This window comes from Gambusia affinis, linkage group LG20, assembly GCF_019740435.1.
Source record: "Gambusia affinis linkage group LG20, SWU_Gaff_1.0, whole genome shotgun sequence".
In the NCBI taxonomy this organism is placed as follows: Eukaryota; Metazoa; Chordata; class Actinopteri; order Cyprinodontiformes; family Poeciliidae; genus Gambusia; species Gambusia affinis.
The window spans coordinates 21197801-21221148 of record NC_057887.1 but is presented as its reverse complement, the minus strand read 5'-3'; the positions used below and the strand labels follow the sequence as shown (position 1 = coordinate 21221148).

General features: G+C 36.2%; 1 protein-coding gene across 1 annotated transcript; it reads right to left on the bottom strand.

Moving 5' to 3' along the window:
- Positions 1 to 6778: 6778 nt before the first annotated feature.
- On the bottom strand, positions 6779 to 22140 carry LOC122823571 (integrin alpha-M-like). The gene is made up of 30 exons (XM_044103337.1): positions 21180 to 22140; positions 19790 to 19892; positions 19599 to 19702; positions 18868 to 18938; positions 18652 to 18766; positions 18397 to 18524; positions 18034 to 18176; positions 16212 to 16362; positions 15665 to 15815; positions 15358 to 15446; positions 15148 to 15271; positions 14801 to 14937; positions 14056 to 14196; positions 13715 to 13936; positions 13271 to 13404; positions 12987 to 13129; positions 12758 to 12912; positions 12526 to 12651; positions 12233 to 12306; positions 10530 to 10671; positions 10363 to 10461; positions 10205 to 10284; positions 10041 to 10127; positions 9880 to 9949; positions 9680 to 9778; positions 9524 to 9604; positions 9157 to 9267; positions 8924 to 9037; positions 8729 to 8839; positions 6779 to 7458 (listed from the first exon to the last, which is right to left on the bottom strand). The coding sequence occupies exons 1-30, from the start codon at positions 21214 to 21216 to the stop codon at positions 7378 to 7380; spliced, it is 3423 nt and encodes a 1140-aa protein (XP_043959272.1). The 5' UTR covers positions 21217 to 22140; the 3' UTR covers positions 6779 to 7377.
- Positions 22141 to 23348: the final 1208 nt, after the last annotated feature.

Genomic DNA, 23348 nt, shown 5'->3' with positions numbered 1-23348 from the left:
CTCCCCGCCCCCCTGCCGCCGCCCAAAAAAACAAAAAAAGAAGAACAATCATACCATCTTGAAAGTCTTTTCTGGTGTTTTATTGTGTTATAAACTAAACAAAAAAGAAGCTAATTACTTTAAAATTAAATGGAAAACACAAATAAAAATCTAAAATGCATGACATGCATTTGTATCTAGCCTTTTTACTCCGATATCTTTAATTAAAAAATCCATTGCATAGGAAGGAGAACATGTTGGTGTGACAGAACAGCGCAGCCGTCTTACCATTGTGAAATCTTCTCTTTAGTTGTGGTTTGGTTACACATTAAAGTCAGCAGAAATAAAATGGCAACTCCTTGCAAAAATGAGTGAATTAACAGCCATATTTGGGGGAGGAGGAGAGTCTCTGAAAACTGTTTCCCTTACAATACCAAAGAAACTATATATGCAATACACCACATGCAAATAATTAAATTCCCCAAATACACCACTTCTATGAATTATTTCTTTTCATGTACACACTTAATATATCTCGATATGCATTAATATTGACAGAGGAGAGTCTTTCTAGACTGTAGCATCATACCTGGGTATCTCTGCTTATCAAGCTGAATTATCTATCAAATATTTTAATAATAATAATTCTCAAATACTGGACCACAAATATTTATATCCACTGTTTTTCTGTACTGATTTTTTAATGTTTTATTATCCTTATTACAATCAGAGAGTTAAAACAATCTACATGAGAAAAATTTAATATTTAGCCATCTGTCTAATCTTACCTCTGTCTTTCAAGCCTCTTCATAACACAGAAGTAAAAATAAAACGGAACATTTCTACTTTTCTCAGACTTCCTCAATATTCTCATCCTGTTTGTGAGTCAAGTCTACATGCTAGTTCTGCATAAGCCAGTCCCTGTCAGGTGGTTATTAAGGATATATGTTATAGGTTGCTTATGTCTTGTTGAAGCAGCAAAGAAAAAAGAAATTGCATTCAGCTAAAATAAGCTGGCAGATTTTAGTTGAATTATATTTTGATAAAAATTTCAACACTGAGACTGATTTTCCCTAAATGATTTGAGGCTTGCAGCAGGTTTATCTGCTGGTAGATTATGTGTTTTTCTGTTTCACTTCGTGGTCGTGTCTCAGCCTTTTGTTGACTAATTTAGGCCCCAGCTCAGGAAGTGAACCTCCTCACTTGCTGTTGCTCATCAGTGACAAAGTTTACACACTTTTTTTGTTTTCGAGACTCCCACTCCTCACCCATCACCCAGCTGTGAGTGTGTATGACAAATATAAAACGTCCAACCTTTTCCAGAGCTTGCTATTCGATACAGATTCCTGTCAAGCAAATACGGGCAAGAAAAGTTGAATAAATGTCAGGGATCATCGGTATATGTTACTGCAGCATGTAACTTTTATGAAAAATGAGAAACTATTTTCCTTTAGCGGTAAATTGTTTCTCTGCCAATCGCACATTGGGCAGTAGGGTACTTACATGAATGGGGAACATGTAAAGCATGTGGACCAAAGTTGAAGACCCTTGCTCTTCATAGTGTCTGTCACATTTTGTCTCATTACATTAATCTTCAATCCCCAACCTATTCTATTAAGATTATATGACAGACCAACAAAACTGGATCATGACTAGAATGCAAAAACACTATTAAAAAATTCTAACAAGAAATTTTCCCCATGTTATAGTTGAAATTATCTTCCAATGGAATTGGTACTTTTCATCAATATTAAGGAATTATTGAATCAAAATCTCTGACATCTTACTGAAAGTTTCTTGTTGGTTAGTTTTGTCTTATTTCAATTTTATTAAACTATTTGCATTAGAAACTAGACCAAAAATACTTTTTAAGATTTTGTGTTTTTGCATTGTATGTGGTAGAAGAAGGCTGCAAGTAACTATGCATATATTTTAGAAAGTTATTTTGGAAAGTATTCACTACCACACATCTAATAAGAGTAGCAGGTATTTGTTCTCAGCCCTCTGAGTTCCTCAACCACTTTTTACTGCGGTTGCAGCAGGAAGCCTTTTAGGTTTGGTTGTGGTAGGAAACCCGAGTGACCCACAACGAACCCATGCATGCAAGGGGAGAACATGCAAACTTCATGGAGAAAGACCCCAGACAGAAATTCAAACCTTTCTTGCTCCAAGGTGACAGTTAGAAACTGGGGCTTAGAGGCCACAGCCACCTACAAATAGCTGGAATTTGCAAATACATGAAACCCTTCTTAAAAACACTTACAACGTTTTAAACTATTTTAGTAGTTTAAACACAAAGTATACCTTAATTTGCATGAAAAAACACAGTGTAATTGTATTATTATCACAAAAGCGAATAGTTTTTATAATTTTCATTCCTGGGCTTACCGTCAATTAGCGTCAATAAACATGAATGGTGCACTTGTGCTTTTGCGCAAACACCATGTGTTAAGTAACGTTAATAATTTCAAGCAGTTAATGTTTTCATATTCATGCTTTTATTTTGAAGGTGTTTTATGCAGTTTCCTATTTCTCCTCGTTCTAGACCCGATCTGCGTAATGATCACTGAAGATGTGAGGAATGTTAGTAATCATGTGATATGAATGTGTTGTTGTTAATTATCGCTTCTGACGGTACTGTTTGGCTGCCGGTGTATGTTTGTAGTTTTTAAAAAGGTCTCTTTGTTGTTAGTATGGGCGTAATTTACCATTATAGCTAACTTAGCCGTTAACCTTGAGCCGTTAACCTTGAGCCGTTAGCCTTCAGCAGTTAGCCAGACCTTCTTCAGGTTAAAACAGCATTTATAACAAAGGGGATTTATCCTGAGGAATAGGTTTCTTTACTCACGTGTTTATTTTCAGTATTTAAGAGCTGTTTTTTTTATTTCTGTATTTTCAGAAACTGCTCTGCTCTGTTCTGTAACAGAATGCATCGCTGTAACCCCAGTTCTTCAGAAAGCCATCTTAAGTCTACTGATGACCACTGAAAGAAAAAGGATTTTTGAGGTTCGTAAATACAATCCATTTCAAATCAGTTAAAATTTTTTAAGACATCAAATCAACTTTATTATAGTTGGTAAATCCTGTTACAGCACCTATTTGTGGATAGTAAAAAGTGCAACAAAATATCATAAAAATCTACTCAAGTATTTTGGATCGTATTCCGCATCCAGAACGTGGGTTTCTGGTTTACAAATGCGCTCAAAGCGGTACAGACACAGGACGTTAACCGCCACACTGCCACTGATTCTGGAGCCTCCACGTCAAATGTAAGTAAAACTATTATTTACTATTTGTTTTGTGTCCCTAATATAAATGTTGACTTGTTTGATGACTCACAGGAGTTTCCAGAGTGTATTATACAATGTACCATGTACGTACTTGAAGCAGAAAATTTGAATCAATGACTACAGTTGCTCTTTTTTTGTTTTGTTTACGGTGAATTGTTTAAATCGTTTGACTAAAAGTAGGGACAAATCGTGACTAGAGGTCTGTTTGATGTAAAATAGTCATTAAGGGAATGTTGTAGGACCGTGGTTAGTGTTCCTATGAACTTGTTCAGAATTATTTGGCACTGGTGTGTCTTGACTAACTGTTTGTTTGGGTGTAATGGCCGACATCACTATGGGTTTGACGTTACATGTTCCTTATATTTACGCGTTTATGTTAGTTATAAGTTTGATAATACAAGATGCATGAAGCAAAAGAAGTCTCGGAGGTGACTCAACTTTATCGCAGGATTGCTGTCTCTACATACTTGTTAAGTTTATGTTAGCTAATGCTCTTTTGTTGTTTATTTACAGATATTCAGCAACTTCCTGGACTCCTCAAGTAACTGCCAGCAGAGGTAAAATGATACTGATAAAGTGTTACTCAAGCAGAAGTACCACTGCATAATTGGAGTTATTTAAGCAATTAAGCCATTTCAAGTCAAAGAACTATTTTTAGAAAATTATTTAACTAAAAGTATAAAGTAGGGCTGTAACCATTCCTCGAATGATTGGAGTACCTTTATTATTAAAATGTATTGCCTCGAAGCCTCATTAAACTATGTTTTACTATTTAGTGCACCATGTTCCAGTCAGGTCATTATTTGCGTTGGGCAGCTCTCTCACTTCCTCTTATGAGTTGCTGGTAAGTGCTAAGTGCTAGCAGCATAATGTCCATCTTTCAAGTTTGGTCTGGAAGGTACTATTTTTAGAACATTCTTTAACCAAAAGTATATGTCAGGGCTGTAACCATTCCTCAAATGATTGGAGTACCTCGATCATTAAAATGATCATGTCTGGGTTTTTCTTCTTTTTGGGCAACCAATAAGCATCCTTAAAACGACTGGCACGCTGCCTGGACTACGGCAGCCTTCCTCCCCCTGGAGCTGCCGTGTGGTGGCACACAGAGTGAACGGCGTGAAGAGTGCCTCAGGCGTGTTTATACAGGTGAGTTGATAGATCGAACACTGAGGTTGGCTGCGCTGTAGTTGATGGTTAACACAAGTGTAGCTTTATTGACAAACCGGGAAATAAATTTCATATTATCCTGGTCTCAGCAAATAGGTGGCAGAGTGCATTGTGATGGTACATAGCTGGTAGATTTGTTTCTGTGTGACGAAGGAAGGGGTCGAATCCAGTCTTTTACATGGACATAAAAGCTATAAATCGCTGGGCAAAGTGAGAGTCCATCTATTTTATTGACTTAAGATGAATGCATAAAATAAAACATTTGTAAGCCTGTCTCCTAATTATTAAGTTGGATATAATTTCAGATTTTTGTATAACCTTTATTCAGGTTAACTTAGAAAGTGAGCTATTATTGTTACAGGTTAATTTTCTAAACTAGAAAACTAACTGATAGGGATGCTCCAATATGAAAAAACGGACTGATGTTGATATCTTAAAACAACTCTCCTGTTATATTAGATTCACTATTATTTTATTTTATAAAAAATTTTATCTGATTTCTCGATCAATTGTAAGAATAATTGATAGATTACTTGGATACTAAAATATTCGTTTATAACAGCCTTAGTATAAATTATATCTACTAGAAACTACTGGTGGAATTTATTTTTATTGGATTTTTATCCGTCAAACAAATTCGTAAATGTTTTTTGGGGTAATTTTTACATTAGCCTTTAAAGATTTAAATATGTCTGGCTGTTTGTTTCCATTTATCACATTACACATTAATACAACAAAAGATGAACACGACAAGAAAATCAAAAGTAATCATTAATTTTCTTAAAATATATGTTTTTGTTCAATAACACAGCACAAGAAATATGTTTATATTGCATATATTATTTATTTCTAAACAAAGCTATTTACATGGTTTTGTTGAACACAGACACTTTTGTAGCCTTCAAGCAGCTTAAAGCATGTTGTTATTTTCACCATTTTGTTTATGTCACCAAGTAGCAGGAGTGAGACAAAAATAGTGCTGATAGTGACCCTTATCAGCATCCAGCTAGCTCCTGAAACTCACCAAACTCACAACACCTTTGAATTATCTGGTGAATTCATTGTGAATTCACCAGATAATTAAATAAAGCCAAGACTCTCAACGTTTTAGCCGCCATTGTTCAAAATAACTGGGAGAGGCAAAAAGACAAGAGGCTCCTCCTAACGTGCATCATGCCATTACCAGCTGTTGCGGCTTTTGTTCAATAAAAACTGAACACAAAATGTTCAGCAGACATCTGAGCCTCCGTTAAGATTGCAGAAGATTTCACTACATGATATTTTGGTGCCACTCTCAATTTTATGTGTCATTGTACAAATACGGCAATTGAAAACAACGGCTCATCCCAATGTGCATCTACCGCAATTTTAATGTGTGTCTACAGCAAAATGTCAAGCGTCTGACTTCAAAGTGCACATGTCAGAGGTGTTGTTGACATGCAAAACGCGTTTGGTCTGAACACAGCATTCAATAATGAGTGTTCAGTCTGACTAGTTCTATTTAGAGCTCCTTTCAGAATGAGCTATTTTAAGGTCACTTTAAATCCACATAAGCTGCTGCTAACCATGCCCCCCAAATGAACATTAACACTCGCACATGTAGATGGCTGAAAAACTGATGTGCAATTATACAGTTGTACATCTTTGAAAAGCAGAAGAGCCTCCTGTACAACCAACAAGAATGTAGCTAGTGACTTTTAAATTCTAGGTTAAAATGCTTGACTTTTCCAGCAGCCATTGTACAGAGTATACAGTAATAGAAACAGCTAACTAAACATGCTGGAGATCCAGTTGGGCTGCTAGGTACCTTGGCTGTGTATGTTTTCAAGTGCTTGGACTGTTTTTTAGAAGCAGTTGAGATGCAATTGGAAGTATAAAATGTGCCCAAGGTTAATTGTGCATAATGTGTTCCCTTTACAAAAAATGCCAGTAATTACTGGTCATGTTTGGTCAATTATTTCAACAGAAAATCTTTGGGATTTAAGAAAATCTTAGTTGACTCACCTTATACAGACCAGTATTAAGTAGAACCAGAAAGGCCAACCCTCCCAGAGATCCGCCTATAATCTGTTTAGTGAAATCTGGTTTAGGAAACACTTCTACCTCTGCTTCAATCTGAAAATGAGAGGTTTAGAAGTTTCAAATAAAACCCTTAAAGGTCTGATTGGTACTTTTTTTTATTCACTAAATTTCATCTCAATAATCCACCCAACTCCTTTTTGTCTTTGAATTAGTCGAATATACAACATATTAATATAACAAAAGATGAACAAGACAAGAAAATATGATCATACATTTTCTTAAATAAAATATTTTTTATAAATAACAACACAAGAAACATGTTTATATTTCATATATTATTTATTTCTAGACAAAGCTATTTACATACTTTTGTCAAGCACAGACACTTTTTTAGCCTTCAAGCAGCGTAAAGCAGGTTGTTTTTCGAACTGCTTGAAAATCCCTGACTGTTACGTTTCTTTTGTCCATCATGAAATCATCTGGTAAAGATAAAACATGTAAATACAAAATATCATTTTTAAGACACTACTATAAAAGTTTTTGAAACATTACATTGAATTTGTGGATAGTTCATTTTGTGTTTCAGGTCCTTTACACATCAACATTATTAAACCCCGTAAGTCCCCAGTAACTGTGAGCAGCAGTGCAAAGCTCTTTTTTGTGTCTTCAATTGGAGTTTTAAAAGAGAGAATGTACCCTCAACACTTCCCTAACATTAAGAAAAGCTACATTTTTACCAGTTATTCTATACATACCTTTACTATTTACAACAAACATTTTATTACTGTTTGTTGTTCAAACTAGAATGGTTTGATAAATACACATTGTGTTTGGTACATTCACTAAATTAAAAGGCCATTTCATAGAAACAGTAATCATTACAAAGGCACTGGATTGACCGAACAAGTAAGAGGCAATTTCATCCCTCTGCTAGTGCGTCTCCTTCAGCTCCTGCATTTTCATTAATCATGCCATTATATTTGCTCTTGAAAAATCCAGCCTGAGAGGAAAAACAGGAAAGAGAGTAGAATGAAAATTATATGTGGCAAGATAAATGCTGGAAGACATAAGATAAACATTTGAAGGTGACCTATTATGCTTCCTTGAACAAGTTAGGATAGTTGTACGAGTAAAACATGTTGCATAAAATCATTCTTATGCTGCATTCAGACCGAACGCGATCTGAGCGTCAGGGGTGTCTGCTTTACATTCAAAGTCTATGTTGCAGGCTTTGCATGTCTAGCGCTGCGAGGTTGAAGCATTTCGAGCGTTAGGTGAGTCCGACGCTAGAGTTGGAAAATCTGAAATTTTGCCGCTAGACGGGGAAGCGTCAACCAATCAATCGGCAGCTGAAAACAATGCACACTACAGGCGTCTACAGCAAAATATCAAGTGTCTGACTTCAAAGTGCACATGTCAGACATGTTGTTGACATGCAAAACGTGTTTGGTCTGAACACAGCATTGGATAATGAAAGTTCAGTCTGGTCGGTTCTATTTAGAGCTCCTTTCAGAATGAGCTGATTTAGGGCCTCCTGTCACTTTAAATCCAAATGAGCTGCACCCTCCCCCCCAACTGAACATTTAGAATCACACATGAAGATTGCTGCAAATTGATGTGCAGTTATACAACTGTACATCTTTGAAAAGCAGAAGAGTCTTCTGCACAACCAACAAGAACGTAGCAAGTGACATTTAAATGCTGGTTAATTTTTCCATCACACAAAGCTTGTCTTTTCCAGCAGCAATTGTGTACAATTGCGTGTACAGTAATAAAACCAGCAAATCAGACATGCTGGAGATCGACTTGGGTTGCTAGGTAACTGCGCTGGGTATTTTTTTTTCCAAGTGCTTGGACTTTTTAAGTGCTTAGAAGCAGATGCCAATGATGCAAAGTGTGACTGTGGCTCTGTGGGTAGAGTAGTTGTCTTGCGACCAGAAGGTTGTAGGTTTGATTCCAGCTTCCTCTGGACATGGCACTTAACCCCAAATTTCCTACCGATCTGCGTATTGGTGTAAAAATGTGAGTGCGTATGGCTAAATGTGATTCTAGTGTAAAGTGCTTTGATTTGGTCAAAAGATTAGAAAAGTGCTATACAAGTTCAGTCCATTTACCATTTTACCAATAGAAGTATAAAAATATGCAAAAAGTTAATTTAGCATAATGTGTCCCCTTTAAAAAATCTGCTTGTTAGAAATTACTGGTCATGTTTTGTCGATTACTTTCAAGTGGGGATCTTTGGGATTTTAAGAAGACCTCGGTGGACTCACCTTATACAGACCGGCAGTAAGTAAAGCCAGAAAGGCCAACCCTCCCAGAGATCCGCCTATAATCTCTTTAGTGAAATCTGGTTTAGGAAACACTTCCACCTCTGCTTCAATCTGAAAATGAGAGGTTTAGAAGTTTCAAGTAAAACCCTTAAAGGTCTGATTGGTACTAAGATGTTGATAGCAACGTGCTGTCACCTTGTGAACAGGAGGATCATTATTAGAGGTTGTAGAGAAGAAGATATACTGGTTCTCATCATACTCTAGACTGGCTGTACTGGTCAGGAGGAACTTAGCAGATGAAAGTCCGATCTGAGAGAGAGAAACAAATCAGGGATGAGGAGCTTTTTTATTCTTTTTTTTATTATTATTATTATTATTTACATTTTACAGCCTAGTCAGCCCATCTACATCACCTTCACATCAATTACCTGTTCTATCCATCCTGAGCTGATGTTTGCAGAGATGGTGTACGTTTTGTCCTTGTTCCTTTCCATGAAGTTGGAGCACCTGAACACTCTGCACTTCGCTACAGTGCAGTCCTGTACCAAAATTAAAGTTGCATGATGCTGATTAATTTCAGAACACTAAATGCAAAACCTAAATCCAAAAACACAGTTTAACAAAGTATTAATTAGTTCTTTGAAATGAACACAATAAAACCTCTGATTAAATGAAAGTTGAAATGTCACATTGTGTGGAAACTATTTGGAAATTACTTATAAAAGTCACATTTTTAATAAAAAATAATAATAAATGTGTAAACTTGTGAAAGACAACCTATAAAGACATACATACCAATATTTTCTTTTCTTTTATCTTATCAACAAAATCAGTGACAGTAGGTTTTTCATCTCTGCTGCTCTGACAGCCTGGAATCTGAAAACAGAGCTCCATCTCATCAGTTTAAGTCTTATTTACATTTAATTAGCTCTAGTTTGCAGCATTTGTCACCTGAAAGCTGCTCATGTCCATCCAGATGTCTTTGTCACCAAGTTTTACAGGAACTTTGATCACCACAGTCAAATTTAGTGGTCTGATAGTGTTAAAAACCTGATAGAAGTGGGAATAAAACAAAAGAAACCAAATTATATTATGACTATTCTCGTATATACAAGATATTTCTGATCTGACTGATTGAAATCTTCTTTTACCTTTATTTTTTGCTCCAGTGGTTTCTGAGCAGCATTTTCACCAAATGTGAAATTGTTGTAGCTGAGGGAGCTGAGCACACATTTCATGCATTCATTTAATAAGATATATTTGAACTATTGTGGATTTTCAGGTAATAAATCATTTGCTTGAATTAACAAACCTTTCAATTGTGACAAAAACACTGTACTTGACATCAATGCCTTTGTTTTTGTAGACTTCAGTGGAAGAGGAGTGATGGTTATTGTCACTATGAAAGAAAGATCAAATAAAAAATTAATGAAACATTCAGCATCAAAGAGTTGCACCTTAAACTCTGAGTTGTACCTAGTGGCGTTCGCAGTCACTTCGATCTTTCTACTAAGATCACTGTTGGTGTTGAAACCATATGAGACGATGAAGATTGCCTACAGAGGAAATGAAAGAGGGATCAGAAGACTTCCTCTTCTATTTAATTAATGAGTGAAGCAGCAGCCCAAACTAACCATAGAGTTGCTTTTGAATATTGGTTTGTCGATGCTACAGAGTGTCTTTCCTTTTGTTACACCATCCTCACTGTCAACAGAGTTGCATTCAATTCTTCCCTGCAATAAAACAGATCATCAGCTTGTTGCAGTAGCTTCACCAACATAAATTAATATTAGTGCCTTACTTCCAGAGGTGTAACCTTCCTGTAGGAGAGCCCAACGGGGTATGTGAGAATAATGCGACTGTTGTACGAGTTTTCTCCTCTGTTCTTCACAGAGACAGTCACATCCAAAAGTTCATCTATGCCGACTTTAACCACTGAGGATCTGAAAAAACATGATAGATGACAGGTGCATAAAGATTGTGATATCATTCACTATTCATTCTACATTTTGGTCAGACAGTGTTAAACAGTAGATTATTTAAAATTGGAAAACATTCCCACAGGAAAATGTGTTTTTTGTTTTCAAGCGACAGTCAAAGATGTCTTATTGTTCTCTCCCAAGGTTTCAATTGAGAGAAAGGAACAGTATGTAGATTACAGGAAAACTAATTGCAGTTGAATTTACAAATCGTTTTGTATAAACCTTCCTGTTTTGAATCTTATTGTTTTTTGTTAGGGCACCTTAAGAAGTAAAATTAATAGAGAGAATGTGGTTACTTTGTCCAGGGTTACCCCACCTCTTGCCTGAAACATTATGACCAGCACCCCTCCAAACCCCACTAGGGACAAGAATGTTAGAAAATGGATGGATGGATGGATGCTATTTGTTTATTCTTAGTTTTAAAAATTGCATATCGATCCATACTCCATTCCAATATGTGGCGATAATATACACATAAAAGTTGCTTGCCAGCCGACATAAAAAGGATTAATAATAATAATAATAATAATAATAATAATAATAAGACAAATACATAGTAGTTCTGTTCTTAACCACTAGGGGGCAGAGCAGAATAAGACAGAGATGTAAAAGGGAGAAGAAATTGAGCTGGACAATAACGGTCGACGTGTTTTGCTCTCCTGTAAAGAACAAAACCCAGAGGTAAATCCTCCTGGATGCGAATTAATCAGTTGCTTGACTTCTTGACATGGTGTCAGAAGTTAGTCAAGGGGAAGATTTAAGCATCAAAATGGCGGCGTGAGCAGTTGAGCCTGCCTGGAAGCACTTCTTCTCCCGGGATCAGATCGCTACAAAGCTTGACCAGGAAGATGGTGAAGTACAAGTAAATACACTTTTTTATGTGATGGGCAAAGAAGCAGAGCTAATATTTAGCACTTTTACGTTCACGGCAGATGATAAATAGGACAATTTGAAGCGATTTATGCCTAAAAGAAACACAGTGAGAGTTCATGCTTTCACAGACTCGCACAGCAACAAGGGAAGATTGAAGAGTCGTTTGTCAGTTAGCCTGTCGCATTAAGCAAGTAATCTCATGATAAATGAAAATGAGATCAATAATTTACATAGTGATGATTAACATTTTTAAGGGCAATTTTGATGGCAAATACTTAAGAATAAATTTTTAATTTAATATTTGCCGTATTTATTATAATGATGTTTTACTGTAAAGTAAGGTTTAGGCACTGAAGAAGTGAAAGGGGGGAGGATGCTAGTAGTTTGACTAATCGTTCTGTTTCTAGCCACTAGGGGGCAGCGCAGAATAAGATGGAGAGGCATAAAACAGAGAAGCTGCTGAGCTTGAGAATGTGTTATGTTTTATCTATCTGTTAAGAAACTGACAAATAAATGTTCTTGGATTCTAACACCATTCCTTGTAAATCTTACTTTTGCCAAACAAATACAAACGTGTAAGTTTTGCAGACATAATGTGTATAATTCACCGGATATATCAAGGCTTTACTTCCAGAAACAAATCTCTTACTTGGTGAAGTTAAAATCCACCTTCAAGTTATCTTCACACACTTCATCAGCTCCACAGCTGATCTCAAACCCGATCTGTGGAGGACAGCGAAATATTAAACGGATCTATTCTCAGAAAAATTCACATTTAGGTCAATCCTTTGTTTTTGAAATTACTTTGTGATGTAATGTTTTGTATGAAGCAGTTATATTGGTAACCATGAAAGAAACTCATCAATCAGTTGTGGGAAGTAAGATATTTGATGTCAGTAAAGATCTTTCTGTTCAGATTCAGGATGTACAGGAGTTACTCACAGGATGAAATGTTGTGGTTTTAACCTGTGGAGAAAGGCTTGGTCTTGGGTTTGAGCCAGAAGGCAAACCATCAAACGTGAATCTGAGCTCATTATTGAGTGGATTGAGAGCATCTTCTGGACAAGACTGCAGGATGATGGAGACATTATGAAATAGAGAGATGATTAATTAAAAAACAGTTGAATCTTATATAGTTGTATAAGATTACTGTAACGGTTCCATTAGGACTTACCTCAATAAAAAAGTCCACGTTAGTACATTCTTCCCTATCCAAGAAAAGATTAAGAGATCCACTCTTGTGTCTCACATCCTTGCTGATCTCAGCTCGGTTGTTTGGTATCTTACGATTTGCGTCCAATGTTAAAGTGAAAGTAACCTGTGCTTGAGCTGCAAGATGTGTTTTGTTTGTTAAAATTTCTTAAATAAAAGGATGGACAAATAGAAAAGCTAAAGAAATGTACCTTCATTCACATTAGACAGTTTGCTCATAATAAAGCAGACAGTAGCCTTGGTTGGCAGTGGTTTCGGACAGACTGGGTTTTGAGTTGGGATCAGATTTGGTTTGAATGTCACAGTGGCAGTCACTGTTACAACTGGTCTGGATCTAGAAACAGAAAAGGCCATGTTGTTGATTTTGAGACTGTAATGCAGTTAAAACATTTATCGTATAAGGTGGCAATTTAAGAATAATTTGCTGAGCTAGGAGAGAGATGTGTGTTAATAAATAACCGTAGCAGAAACTTACCTGAGTATGACAACTTTTCCCTTTGAACCCACTGCTAAGTCAGGAAGTCCATCATCACTCTGATCGTAGGAAGACTGACTGATTGAGATGCCAAATAACTTCAGACCTGATTCAACTGTAGATGCAGCAATTCTCTGTGTAATGAGAAACATTTTGCTTTATCAATTCCATTCATCCATTTTTCTTTTACCAGCTTGCCTGTGCAGAGCCGTAGACTGGCTGGGGGTAAAGGTCACCAGCCCACCCCCAGGCCCTGTAATGGTTGCATTAAACTTAGCAGTAATGACTTTGGACTATCAGAGGAAGCCAGAGTAGCTGGAGAGAACTTACAGAATAATGTGAAGAACAAGTAAACTCCATTCAATAAAGACCCTACCAACTGTGAAGGTTCAACTCACTTTGAAGAACAAAACATTTAGTGATTTATGTTTGTGTTTTGCTCACCTGTGAGTAAGTAGGATTTATTTTTCTTCCTCCTTCTCCTCGGAATATGTAGATGCTGCCTTGGCCATCATTCTCCAAAGGAGCTCCAACGGCCAAATCATTGAATTTATCTGCATTTATATCAGGCAGAACAGCAAGAGACGACCCAAACCTCCCTCTGACAGACGCATCACCTCTTAGTGTGGTTATTTGTGATGGATTATCAAAATAACAAATGACACTCTGGAAAAATGAGGGAATGAGAAAATCTTAGTTGTGTTTTGCCAACGTTTAGCAGTACAGAACTTGACATGAGAAAAACTTTGGTTAGATAAAATAAACATAAAATACTCAGCATTTACCAAACGACTTAATTCACAGACATAAACTCGTCCTTCTCTGTCAACGTCTTTGTACATCGGAGAGGATATGAGGATTAGATCAGTCAGGCCGTCAGAATCTACATCCATGGCACAAACCTCGGCCCCAAAATATTCACCAGTCTGGAAAAATCAAGAAGAAATTAACAAGAGACAGTCAAGAGAGCCATCATTAGCTGCATACACAGTTAATTCAATGTCAGACCTGAGTCTGATCCACTCAGGTCAATGTCTGCTTCCTTATCAAGTATAAAACCAACTATGTACCTAGATGTACATGGATGGCTTCAGGACAACATAATCTTAATGTTGTAGGCTTCTTATGGATTCTATAAATAAAGTTGACATTGATATCCTGAAACTTGGATTGGAAATATCAAGCTTATAAATTTTATTTAGGAATAATCACAGTAATAGGGAAAAGTTCAGTAACAAGTCCATCAAGGTTACTTGAAATGCCGACCCTACATATTTCTATCAATTCCCAAGAATGCCAACATGTTTTTTTTTTCTGTTAAATACAAAGGAAATTAATCTGAGCCCCTGAATTTGGAAAAAGTAAGAAAATAATCTATTATTTTTGTGTTTATCAAACATAAATAATTTTGTTTATCCTCGCTGTCCTAAAACATGAATAATTTGGCGTAATTTAATGCCAGACACAGATGAAAATTAGTTATGTTTTCTTATTGAGTACATGTAAATGTCTGGTTTTATTTGTACCTACCTGTTGTTCAGAAGGTCTGATTTTGTCTCTGGCTTGTTCTTTAAAAACTGTCATAACAAGTCCTTTGTGTTGGTTTCTTGGAGCACCAAGAATTGTCAGTGGGCCATTTTTGGTTTTAGCAACAGCCATGGAGTAACCTGGAGTTTAATGGTTAAATAGTCAGAGACATCAGAAAATAGTTTTTTGTAATTATTGCTTTGGACAGTTATGTTGTTAAACAAACTGAAATACCTACATGTGGCTTTTTAATAGACAAATATAGCAACTTTCTGGGTCAATAAATTATTTTTGTTAAATCAAACTGAAGTTGTGCTGGTAAAAAAGTCACATTTCTGTCCTGTTCTTACCAAGGTAACTGTCTGGCTCAATCAACGATGGCTCAAATGAGACTGTGTCTAAAACATCACTAAGCGAGTATTTCTTGTAGCCTCCTTTCCACTGGTTAGCACCAACCATAGTCATCTGAATATACTGCAATGCAAGAACAGAGAGAACATTTTATTTCAAATATGGGTTGTTTTTAATGCCATAAGACCCTAATACTCTAAAAATTTTACTTTGAGATTATTTTTCCCAGACACATAAGCTACTCTGAAGCCTTCTTGAGACATTTCTTGTTTCAGTGTCTCTCCAGTCCCTTGAGATCCTGTGCAAAACAACAAAAAAAAAAATACATTAGGTTTTGAATTTATTAAAGAAATACTGAATTGTTTTTCTAGGTTTTTGAGGTTTTGTTCCTGCAAAATACAAAAATAATATAACTATGTACTTGTTATATTATTGTGATTTGTTAAAAGCCACAGCTGTGAAATAAAATTTGATGTCTGAAGCATTTTATCATGCTGAAAATTATACATTTTTTACCTTCAATGGGAAAAATTTTGGCCTGCAAGGTCTCCTGTATTCTGTCAAGAGCATCAAAGCTTCCCACTTCAAACACAGAATTGTTAGCAGGTTGAGATGCAATCGTTCTGAGCTCTTCTTTTGCTTTTGAACTTGTGAATGCGTCCCCCACCTGGAGGCGTAAATACAATGTGCGTAAAACATTATACTGCAGTAGTTCTTTTCAAGACAGTAGTCACAATTGTCTTTATCTAAATTTTCTCTTAAGTTTATGTTTTTATGTCAAAAAAGCTTTTTAGTACAGTACAATAATCTGTTCTAAAAACTTTAAAAGTTTAGACTTTATGTGAAAATTTATACCAAGATCTTCAGAGGAAAAAAATTGAAATTGTATGTTTTAGATTTATGCTATTGACAGATTCAGCTTACAGATGAGGACATAACAATGCAGTAAGTATAAAACCTAATAAAGTTTTTGCAGTATGAAAATGCAATTTGTGTAGTTTTAACCCACAAAAGACATAAATATTTACAAGAAATTGGAAAAGAAGTAATAGATGCAACTTACCCCAATAACAAATCGAACTATTTTCTTTTCATCAGCTGATTTTGTTGCTGTTGGTAATTTAGCGGGGTCATCTGATTGTCCATCTGTAACCACTATCAAAATCCTTTTCACATTTGATCTGGAACCCTTTTGTGGTGAGAAGACGTCATCCCTGTCAAAAGAAAAAATATATACATATTAGAGTAGAACCGATTGCAGCTCTCTGGCCGATCACTGATTACCGATCTCGACATTTTATGGCATTTCATTTTCATTCTGTTTTAATTAATATTCAACAAGCTGAATGGTTAATCCACATCGTATCATCATCTAGCTGATTACAGTTAACTCTTTCTCTGCTGTGACAAAATTTTGAAAGGTACTATTTCTCCTATTGAAGTGATCAGAAATCAGCAAGACTCTCTGAATGCTACTTCATCCCACAAACACTCCCTTCAGTGGAAGAATAATCTCTCAGCAATGGTTCAGATTCAAAGTCATTTTTCCATAACTTTTTATAACGCAGCCCCATCAGCTCTCAGATAGAGCCCAGAATAGACGTGATACTTTGAAGGAAATTTTTCTTCTTTTGAAGGAAATTTTTCTTCTTTTGAAGGAAATTGTTCTTCTTTTGAAGAAAAATTAAGTGAATTCTGCAATGTTCTGTATGTAAAGGTGAATTTGTCTGTGCATCTGCACCAAATGGGCAGGTATGTGTAATCTGTTGAAATGATTGGTCAGATTTTTCTGTCACTGTTTAAAAAAATGTCAGACGGAAAATATTCAGTTAAAGAACCCTTGGTTTGGTTGTATTTTAAGGTAAGCACAGAGGATGCTAAAAAAGCACAATGCCCTCTGTGCATCTAAGCTGTCAAGAGGAGGCGGTGGTGCGACCCAACATTATTTGAATTAAGCAGCATTCAACTTCTATGCACCACATATCTGGAACAAACTTCCAGAATACTGCAAAACTGCTGAAACACTGAGTGCCTTTACATCTAGACTAAAAACCCACCTGTTTGGAGTTGCTTTTGAAGCATTATTGGTTAAGAATTGAATGTCACTTGACTAAATGTAATGTTTCAATTGTTGATTCTGTGTTGCATGACTTTGTGTTTTTATGATGTAAAGCAGATGGGGGCAGGAGCGTCTAATGTTATACATAGAGAAACGATTGCTTTCTGGAGGCGTGGACTATTTTGAGGTTTTAAATTTGACCCATTTGCTAACATTTCCCTGTGACTTATTTAACGTGACAGTTTGACACTATGAAGCTTACCATAGGTTTTCTGCGCTGTAGATAGCTACCTCCACTGCAAAAAGAGAAGGTCTGAACCGAATGAGATGGCTGTTAATGTTAATTTAATATTGGGAAATGTGGCCAACATGGAGTGAACTGTTTTGTTCACTTCCTCCGCTGCCATTGCTTAAACTACAGGCAGACTACAATTTTAAAACACTGCAGAAAATTGACATCATCATTCTCAACTTCAGCCCGTCGCTGATTGGCCAAGTAGATCTTCTGGAGAAAATCCAAGTAGATGGCAGAAAGTCCAGACTGTGCTGTAAGTGAGATTTGAATCGAGCCAAAAAGCACACGAAGCCAAGGGGCTGGCTAGAGCCAATCTAGAATCGCTCTTCAGTTACGTCAATAATTAGTTTTTCTTGCGGATAAAAAACATGAGCTGCTAAATAAATCTTTGGCTTTTTTAAACAGAAAAGTGGTATTCTAAACATGACTTTTGAACAAATCTTTTAACTTTTAATTTGTTAGTTTAAGCATTCAGTATAATAGACCTGAAATAATGTAGTGTGTAATACATTGACATGCCACAGTACTTACACAACATTTTGGATGGCTTTAGCTGTAAATGTACTTCCAATGTTTTGACTGATCTTGTTAATCTGAGATTCCCAGTTGGAAGTGTTGAAAGTATTAAAGTAATATTCTGTTCTTGGATCATTGGAAAACTGGGTAATGGCAAACTGCAAAAGTAAAAAAAAAAAAGAAACATGGTTATTAAATTAAAACTCCCTTCAATAAAAAAGAACTACAGTACAATAAAAGCAGCAAATAAATTAAACAAGACTGATATTTTTCTTTACCAATTGCCTTACTGGATAATTTTTTGAGGGCCTCCCAGCTTTGCCCAGGAACAGACACGTTTACTAAAACAATAGACCAAATTATCAATGAGAATCTCACCTGTGTATCTCCTCCCAGGAATGTTTTGATCATATTTTTCACAAATGTTTTCATTCTGATAAAATCATCATAAGCTACACTGCCTGAGCCATCCAGCAGAAACGCAATGTCAGCTTGAGTTCGACACTCTGGGAAAAGAAATCAGAGATCCAGACAGGTTTCCTGACCGTTATTCAAGTGTGTTGATGAGAAAGTTAACCTCCAGTTTACAGAGGCAGTGACATAATTATGATGAGACAAGCTCACTGTTCTTACCTTCAGTTGTAGACGGGTAAGACTTTTCAATCGTATCAAGTTGATCGATCTCATAGCACAAACCATTAGACATGGTGATAGTTTTGCAGTCTCTGGGAACGGTTGGACCACAGGCCTGAAAAAGGTGTCAAAAATATCATAAATTCATATTTGATGGTCACTTTAACTTTACGTTTTCATCCATTATTCATTATTTTCTGCAGCTCATCGTCTCACCATTGTGTTTTGTGTTGACGGATCATTTGCCATCGCCAAACCAAGAGACATGTTGACAGCAGCTATTTGCTCTGTAAAAACAATCACTAGTGGTGACAACTTTTCTGAGCCATCACCGATTACCTGGTTCCCATATAATTAATGCCATACAGTATTCTATTGCAGCATTTCACTTTGTTGTAATCTAAATACCCTCACAAGCGAAGCTGTTTTATCACCAGTTTGATGAAAGATGAGACAAAATAACTTAATAGTAAAACCTTGTTTTCAGTTAACAATTTTTAATGTAGACACAAATACTAATAGCAATGTGTTACAAGACATTTTTCCAGTTTTAAGTGAAACAAAAATCTGCTGGTGGTACTGCTTGTGGTTGTATTTAAGAATGACTAACTTAAAGCAAGCTTATTCATCTTTTTAATAAGTTATTCTTGTTTCAGCTCAAGTGTACTAAAATATTTGTGCTCGAAACTAGACAAAAATTCTTGGTAAGATTTTGTGTTTTTGCCTTGTTGAAAATATTTAGATCAGAATATGGATTATCTAAGTTTGATGGAGGAAATACTTTTATAGAACTGCATGTTTGACATTGCGCAGTATTTTATTTATTTCTTGGAGCGCCTGGTCCATACAACATCTGGTCATAAGATCAACTTAGAAAATTTGTAATTTTAAATGTCTTTGTTGTGAAATTTGTGCACATCTAAAATCAGGAGTACAATGATTCCTACCTAGAGCGAGTAGACTGCTACATCTCTTCTCTTTTGGGTTGCACCGATATATCTTTCCCCTTTTATTCTTTTCATACTGCAGTTGTGGGGCGCTGACGAGCAGACTGAGAGAAACACAGAAAACAATGTTTAGAAACCATTTTATAAACATTTTACAAAACAAGGTTTTTAAAAATTAAATCAAAACTCACTCTGATTGTCTTTGCTCCACCTGGTTGCCAAAACTTTCATCACCTTCGCTCAGGGTTTTCCAAGACCCAGAATCAACATTAAAGCCGACTGCAGCTTTTAGCACTGAGGGAAAAAAGAAGAAAACAATTAACAGAATTTCTTTAATTCAAAGCTGTTATGGGGGGTTGTTGTCATTTGTTTGTTATTCACTTTTTCTGTTTTAACATTACATTCATGCACGAATTTCTACTGTTCATACTTTAATACAAACCCTGGGGGATGAACTTTCTTTTGCTGCAAACTTCTGCAGGTATCTGGATGTTAACATTGTGGTTTCATTGTTTGAAAGTGAGAGTCATTTATTGAACCTTATTCATCAGGTGTGGAGAGTTTCTTGAATTGAGTTATTTCTTACTAGAAGCTTCCTGTTTTATTTTGGTTTTTTGGTCCTTTCTGTTCTGTATTTACTTCCTGTTCTGTGTTTCTCAGCCTCCTGTTGGTTTTGAGTTTTATATCTAGGTGTGTTTTAGTCAAGTAGTGCTTATTAGTTTCTTGTTTGTTCAGTTCCTGTTTTAAAGTAAATTTTCTGACAGCTCTCATTTGTTTCTCAAATAAATCTTGTTCCACTCGTCAGTTCTCAGTATATTCTTCCCTTTGGTTCTTAGTCACAGCTGGTTCATCTGCTTAGTCAGCAGCTAGTCTGCAGCTGGTCTGCAGCTAGTCTGCCCTACTAATTGTCTTTCCTCCAGTTTCCTCCAGAAACAAGAAAGTTTCATTATCTGAAGTGGAAGCATTTTTGCACCTTGAGTGATGCTTTCTATGCTTCTTTTTGGTTTTTGTCAACAAATTAATTTTGCTCCATGTGGATGCTTCTCTACCACCACCTGTAAGACTGTGGCAGTTAAGATGCAATAAATATTTTAAATATTTTTACAGAAAACCTGCACTTGAAAGTGTTTATCTTAAAAGTTTTGATTTTTTTGTTTTCCAACAGTTTTCACCCGATAACATTATCCACAAATATATGTAATGACCATTTTTCAGATTTTATTGATGATCAATCACTAAATACAAGAGAAGCAAAGTACAATGCATGTAGAAAACATCTCTTGTGGCCAGAAAAAGGACCGTAAGAAGTTTAGTAGCTAAAGAAAAAAAGGCCTCTGCTTTTTTCTACGTAAGACATAAGAAACTTTTATCTTGTATGATATTCGTAGGGAATTGTAAAGATAGGTCTTGTGCTTAGTTCTGTTTTTTTATGACTTTTTGTTGAGTAACATTCAAGAAGTGACAGATAAAACAAGAGCTTATTTTATTGTCTGCAGCTTCCATCAAGTAATCACACCTAATGAAGTTGTTACATTGGCACAAGACATCTGAATGAAATGAAGATACACAATTTTTTCTTACCTGAACAGAAAAGTGCCAGAGTAATTATCCAGTCCATTGTGTTTCTGGCATTGAGAGCAACTAAAAGTGTGATATCCTGTCTGTGAACCAGCTTCAGCAGGAAACTGTGGCAGAGAGCGTTACTTTCCCCCTGAAAGTGTTGAGGGGTACGCTGCAGAAATTCAAGCAGACACCTCAAAGCAAATAGAGGAAGAGTGACGTAGGAGGAGTTACAACAGGGGCACTTGAAAATCAGATCAGAAGTATTTTAATTTACTTTTCTTCCCGTCTGTTCTCTAAAATTGTAGTGTGAAGTCTAATATCTTTAATTAATTAACTCAGGGTAAACAGATGGGGGGAGGAAACAAAATCAGGCTCTGCTCACCTGTGTTTGGGTTTTAACTAGAAATGTAGAAATAATTAGGCTGTGTCCAAATAGGGTATTTTTCTGCCATTTGTCTTTGCGAAATACTTTGTTAAGTATTTAATCTAAAATCTATGAAGTCACATCCCAAAAAGAAACCAGACAGATCCGCTGTAGCTTTTTATCCTGAAATAAAAATAATCTTACTGCTGAATTTACATTAGTATATCTGCTATTGATTTCACTAATAACCTTTGATTACTTTTGCATCAAATATCTGGTGTTTTTGCCTTTTCTAGTAACAAAATATAGAGCTGGAAGTCAACACACTGTTGCTTGCACGCAGCTTTCTGATACCATCTGTTCTCATGCAACAGTGTGGTGGTGGTGTGGGAGGAGATATCTGCAGAAACTTTGTTTACGAAACATCCCTCTTTAAATGAGTTATACAAATAGAAGAATATGGAGCAGATTTTGTAAGTAAAAATAAATAAGCATTAAGGCATTACAGTAGTGGTCCCCAACCTTTTTAGTAGAGCCCTTCGTAAATTTTCTGCGGACCGGGAAGGGGTAGGTGCGCGCCGTAAGGATCGGGACAGATGCCGTTGTTGTTTCTTGGGGGGGAACAGGATCCTTACTTCCTGTTCTTTAGAACAGGAAGTAAGGATCGGGACCGATACAATTGTTTATTATTCATTCTGCTGCATGTTGGCGCGCATGACGTAATCAACAGCATCTGATTTAGGATTTTCAAAATAAAAGCTCCTCCAGACTCAATACATAGAATGGACATATTTAATTATTTCTTGCGTGGCCCGGTACCAATTAGTCCACAGAGCGGTACCTGTCCGCGGCCGGTGGTTGGGGACCACTGCATTACAGAACAACATTAAATTATTAACAGCAGCTTTGACTGGTTTATGAAACATTCGTACCACCATGAACTTTTCCCCTGCCTTTTATTATGTTATAAACCAAGCAAAAAAGTAGAACAATACTCCGAAATTAAAGAGAAAATACAAAAAAAAATTAAATGGTAACATACATTTGTATCTGGCCTCATTTACTCCAATTTAAAATAAATCTAGTGCTTCCAAACCGCATCGTTTTGACGTGACATTAACAGCACACTCTTTTTGCCTTTCAAACCTCTAACGGGTTGTGGTTTGGTTACACCCTAAAGCTGCAGTATTTAACTTTTTTTAAATATCTTTTTTTTTTTTTTTTGAACGTTCACCATGTTGTGAAATAATGACATGAGACAGATAGTGTCTGAAGAGATTGAACTTCTCCACCTTCTCCATGCTGCTATTGCTGTCTGAAGAAATGCTCTGTTCCCAACCAAAAACAACCGAGGGTTGTTCAGAGTTTTGAACAACCCTCGTGTTCATTCTCTTTAAAATTTTTAAATCATTCTCGTGAATGCACTGCTTAATGTGCAAATGGCGGAGAAGCAACTCACCATTACAGAAAAACTGTGCACAGTCATCGGTCGCCATTAGCATTCAGAGAGGTGAAGAGGAGATGAGCAGCACAGCTGTGATTGACAGCACTAAGATATTGTCATGCTGTCACAACATATAAAAAATATTTTTATAAAAGTTACATACTGCAACTTTAAAGTCAGTACATTAAAATAGTCTATTCTTGCAATTCATAACAAAACTTAATTAACAGCATTTCGCTGAACACCACTTTCCTTACACTTACCTTAAAGAAACAAGAACATGCCTGCGAATAGCTACAATGTGTTACAGTACTTAACACAAAAAAATACAAACAGATGTGAGTCTACTGTATTTTTCTATTGCAACTTTTAAAGGTGG

Coding starts and splice junctions, on each gene's coding strand:
- LOC122823571 (XM_044103337.1), bottom strand. CDS start 21,216: ATGGACTGGATAATTACTCTGGCACTTTTCTGTTCAG. Junction 19,893..21,179: donor TCTGGCACTTTTCTGTTCAG/GTAAGAAAAAAT, acceptor TTTTTCCCTCAG/TGCTAAAAGCTGCAGTCGGC. Junction 18,939..19,598: donor TAGCAGTCTACTCGCTCTAG/GTAGGAATCATT, acceptor TTGTTTTTACAG/AGCAAATAGCTGCTGTCAAC.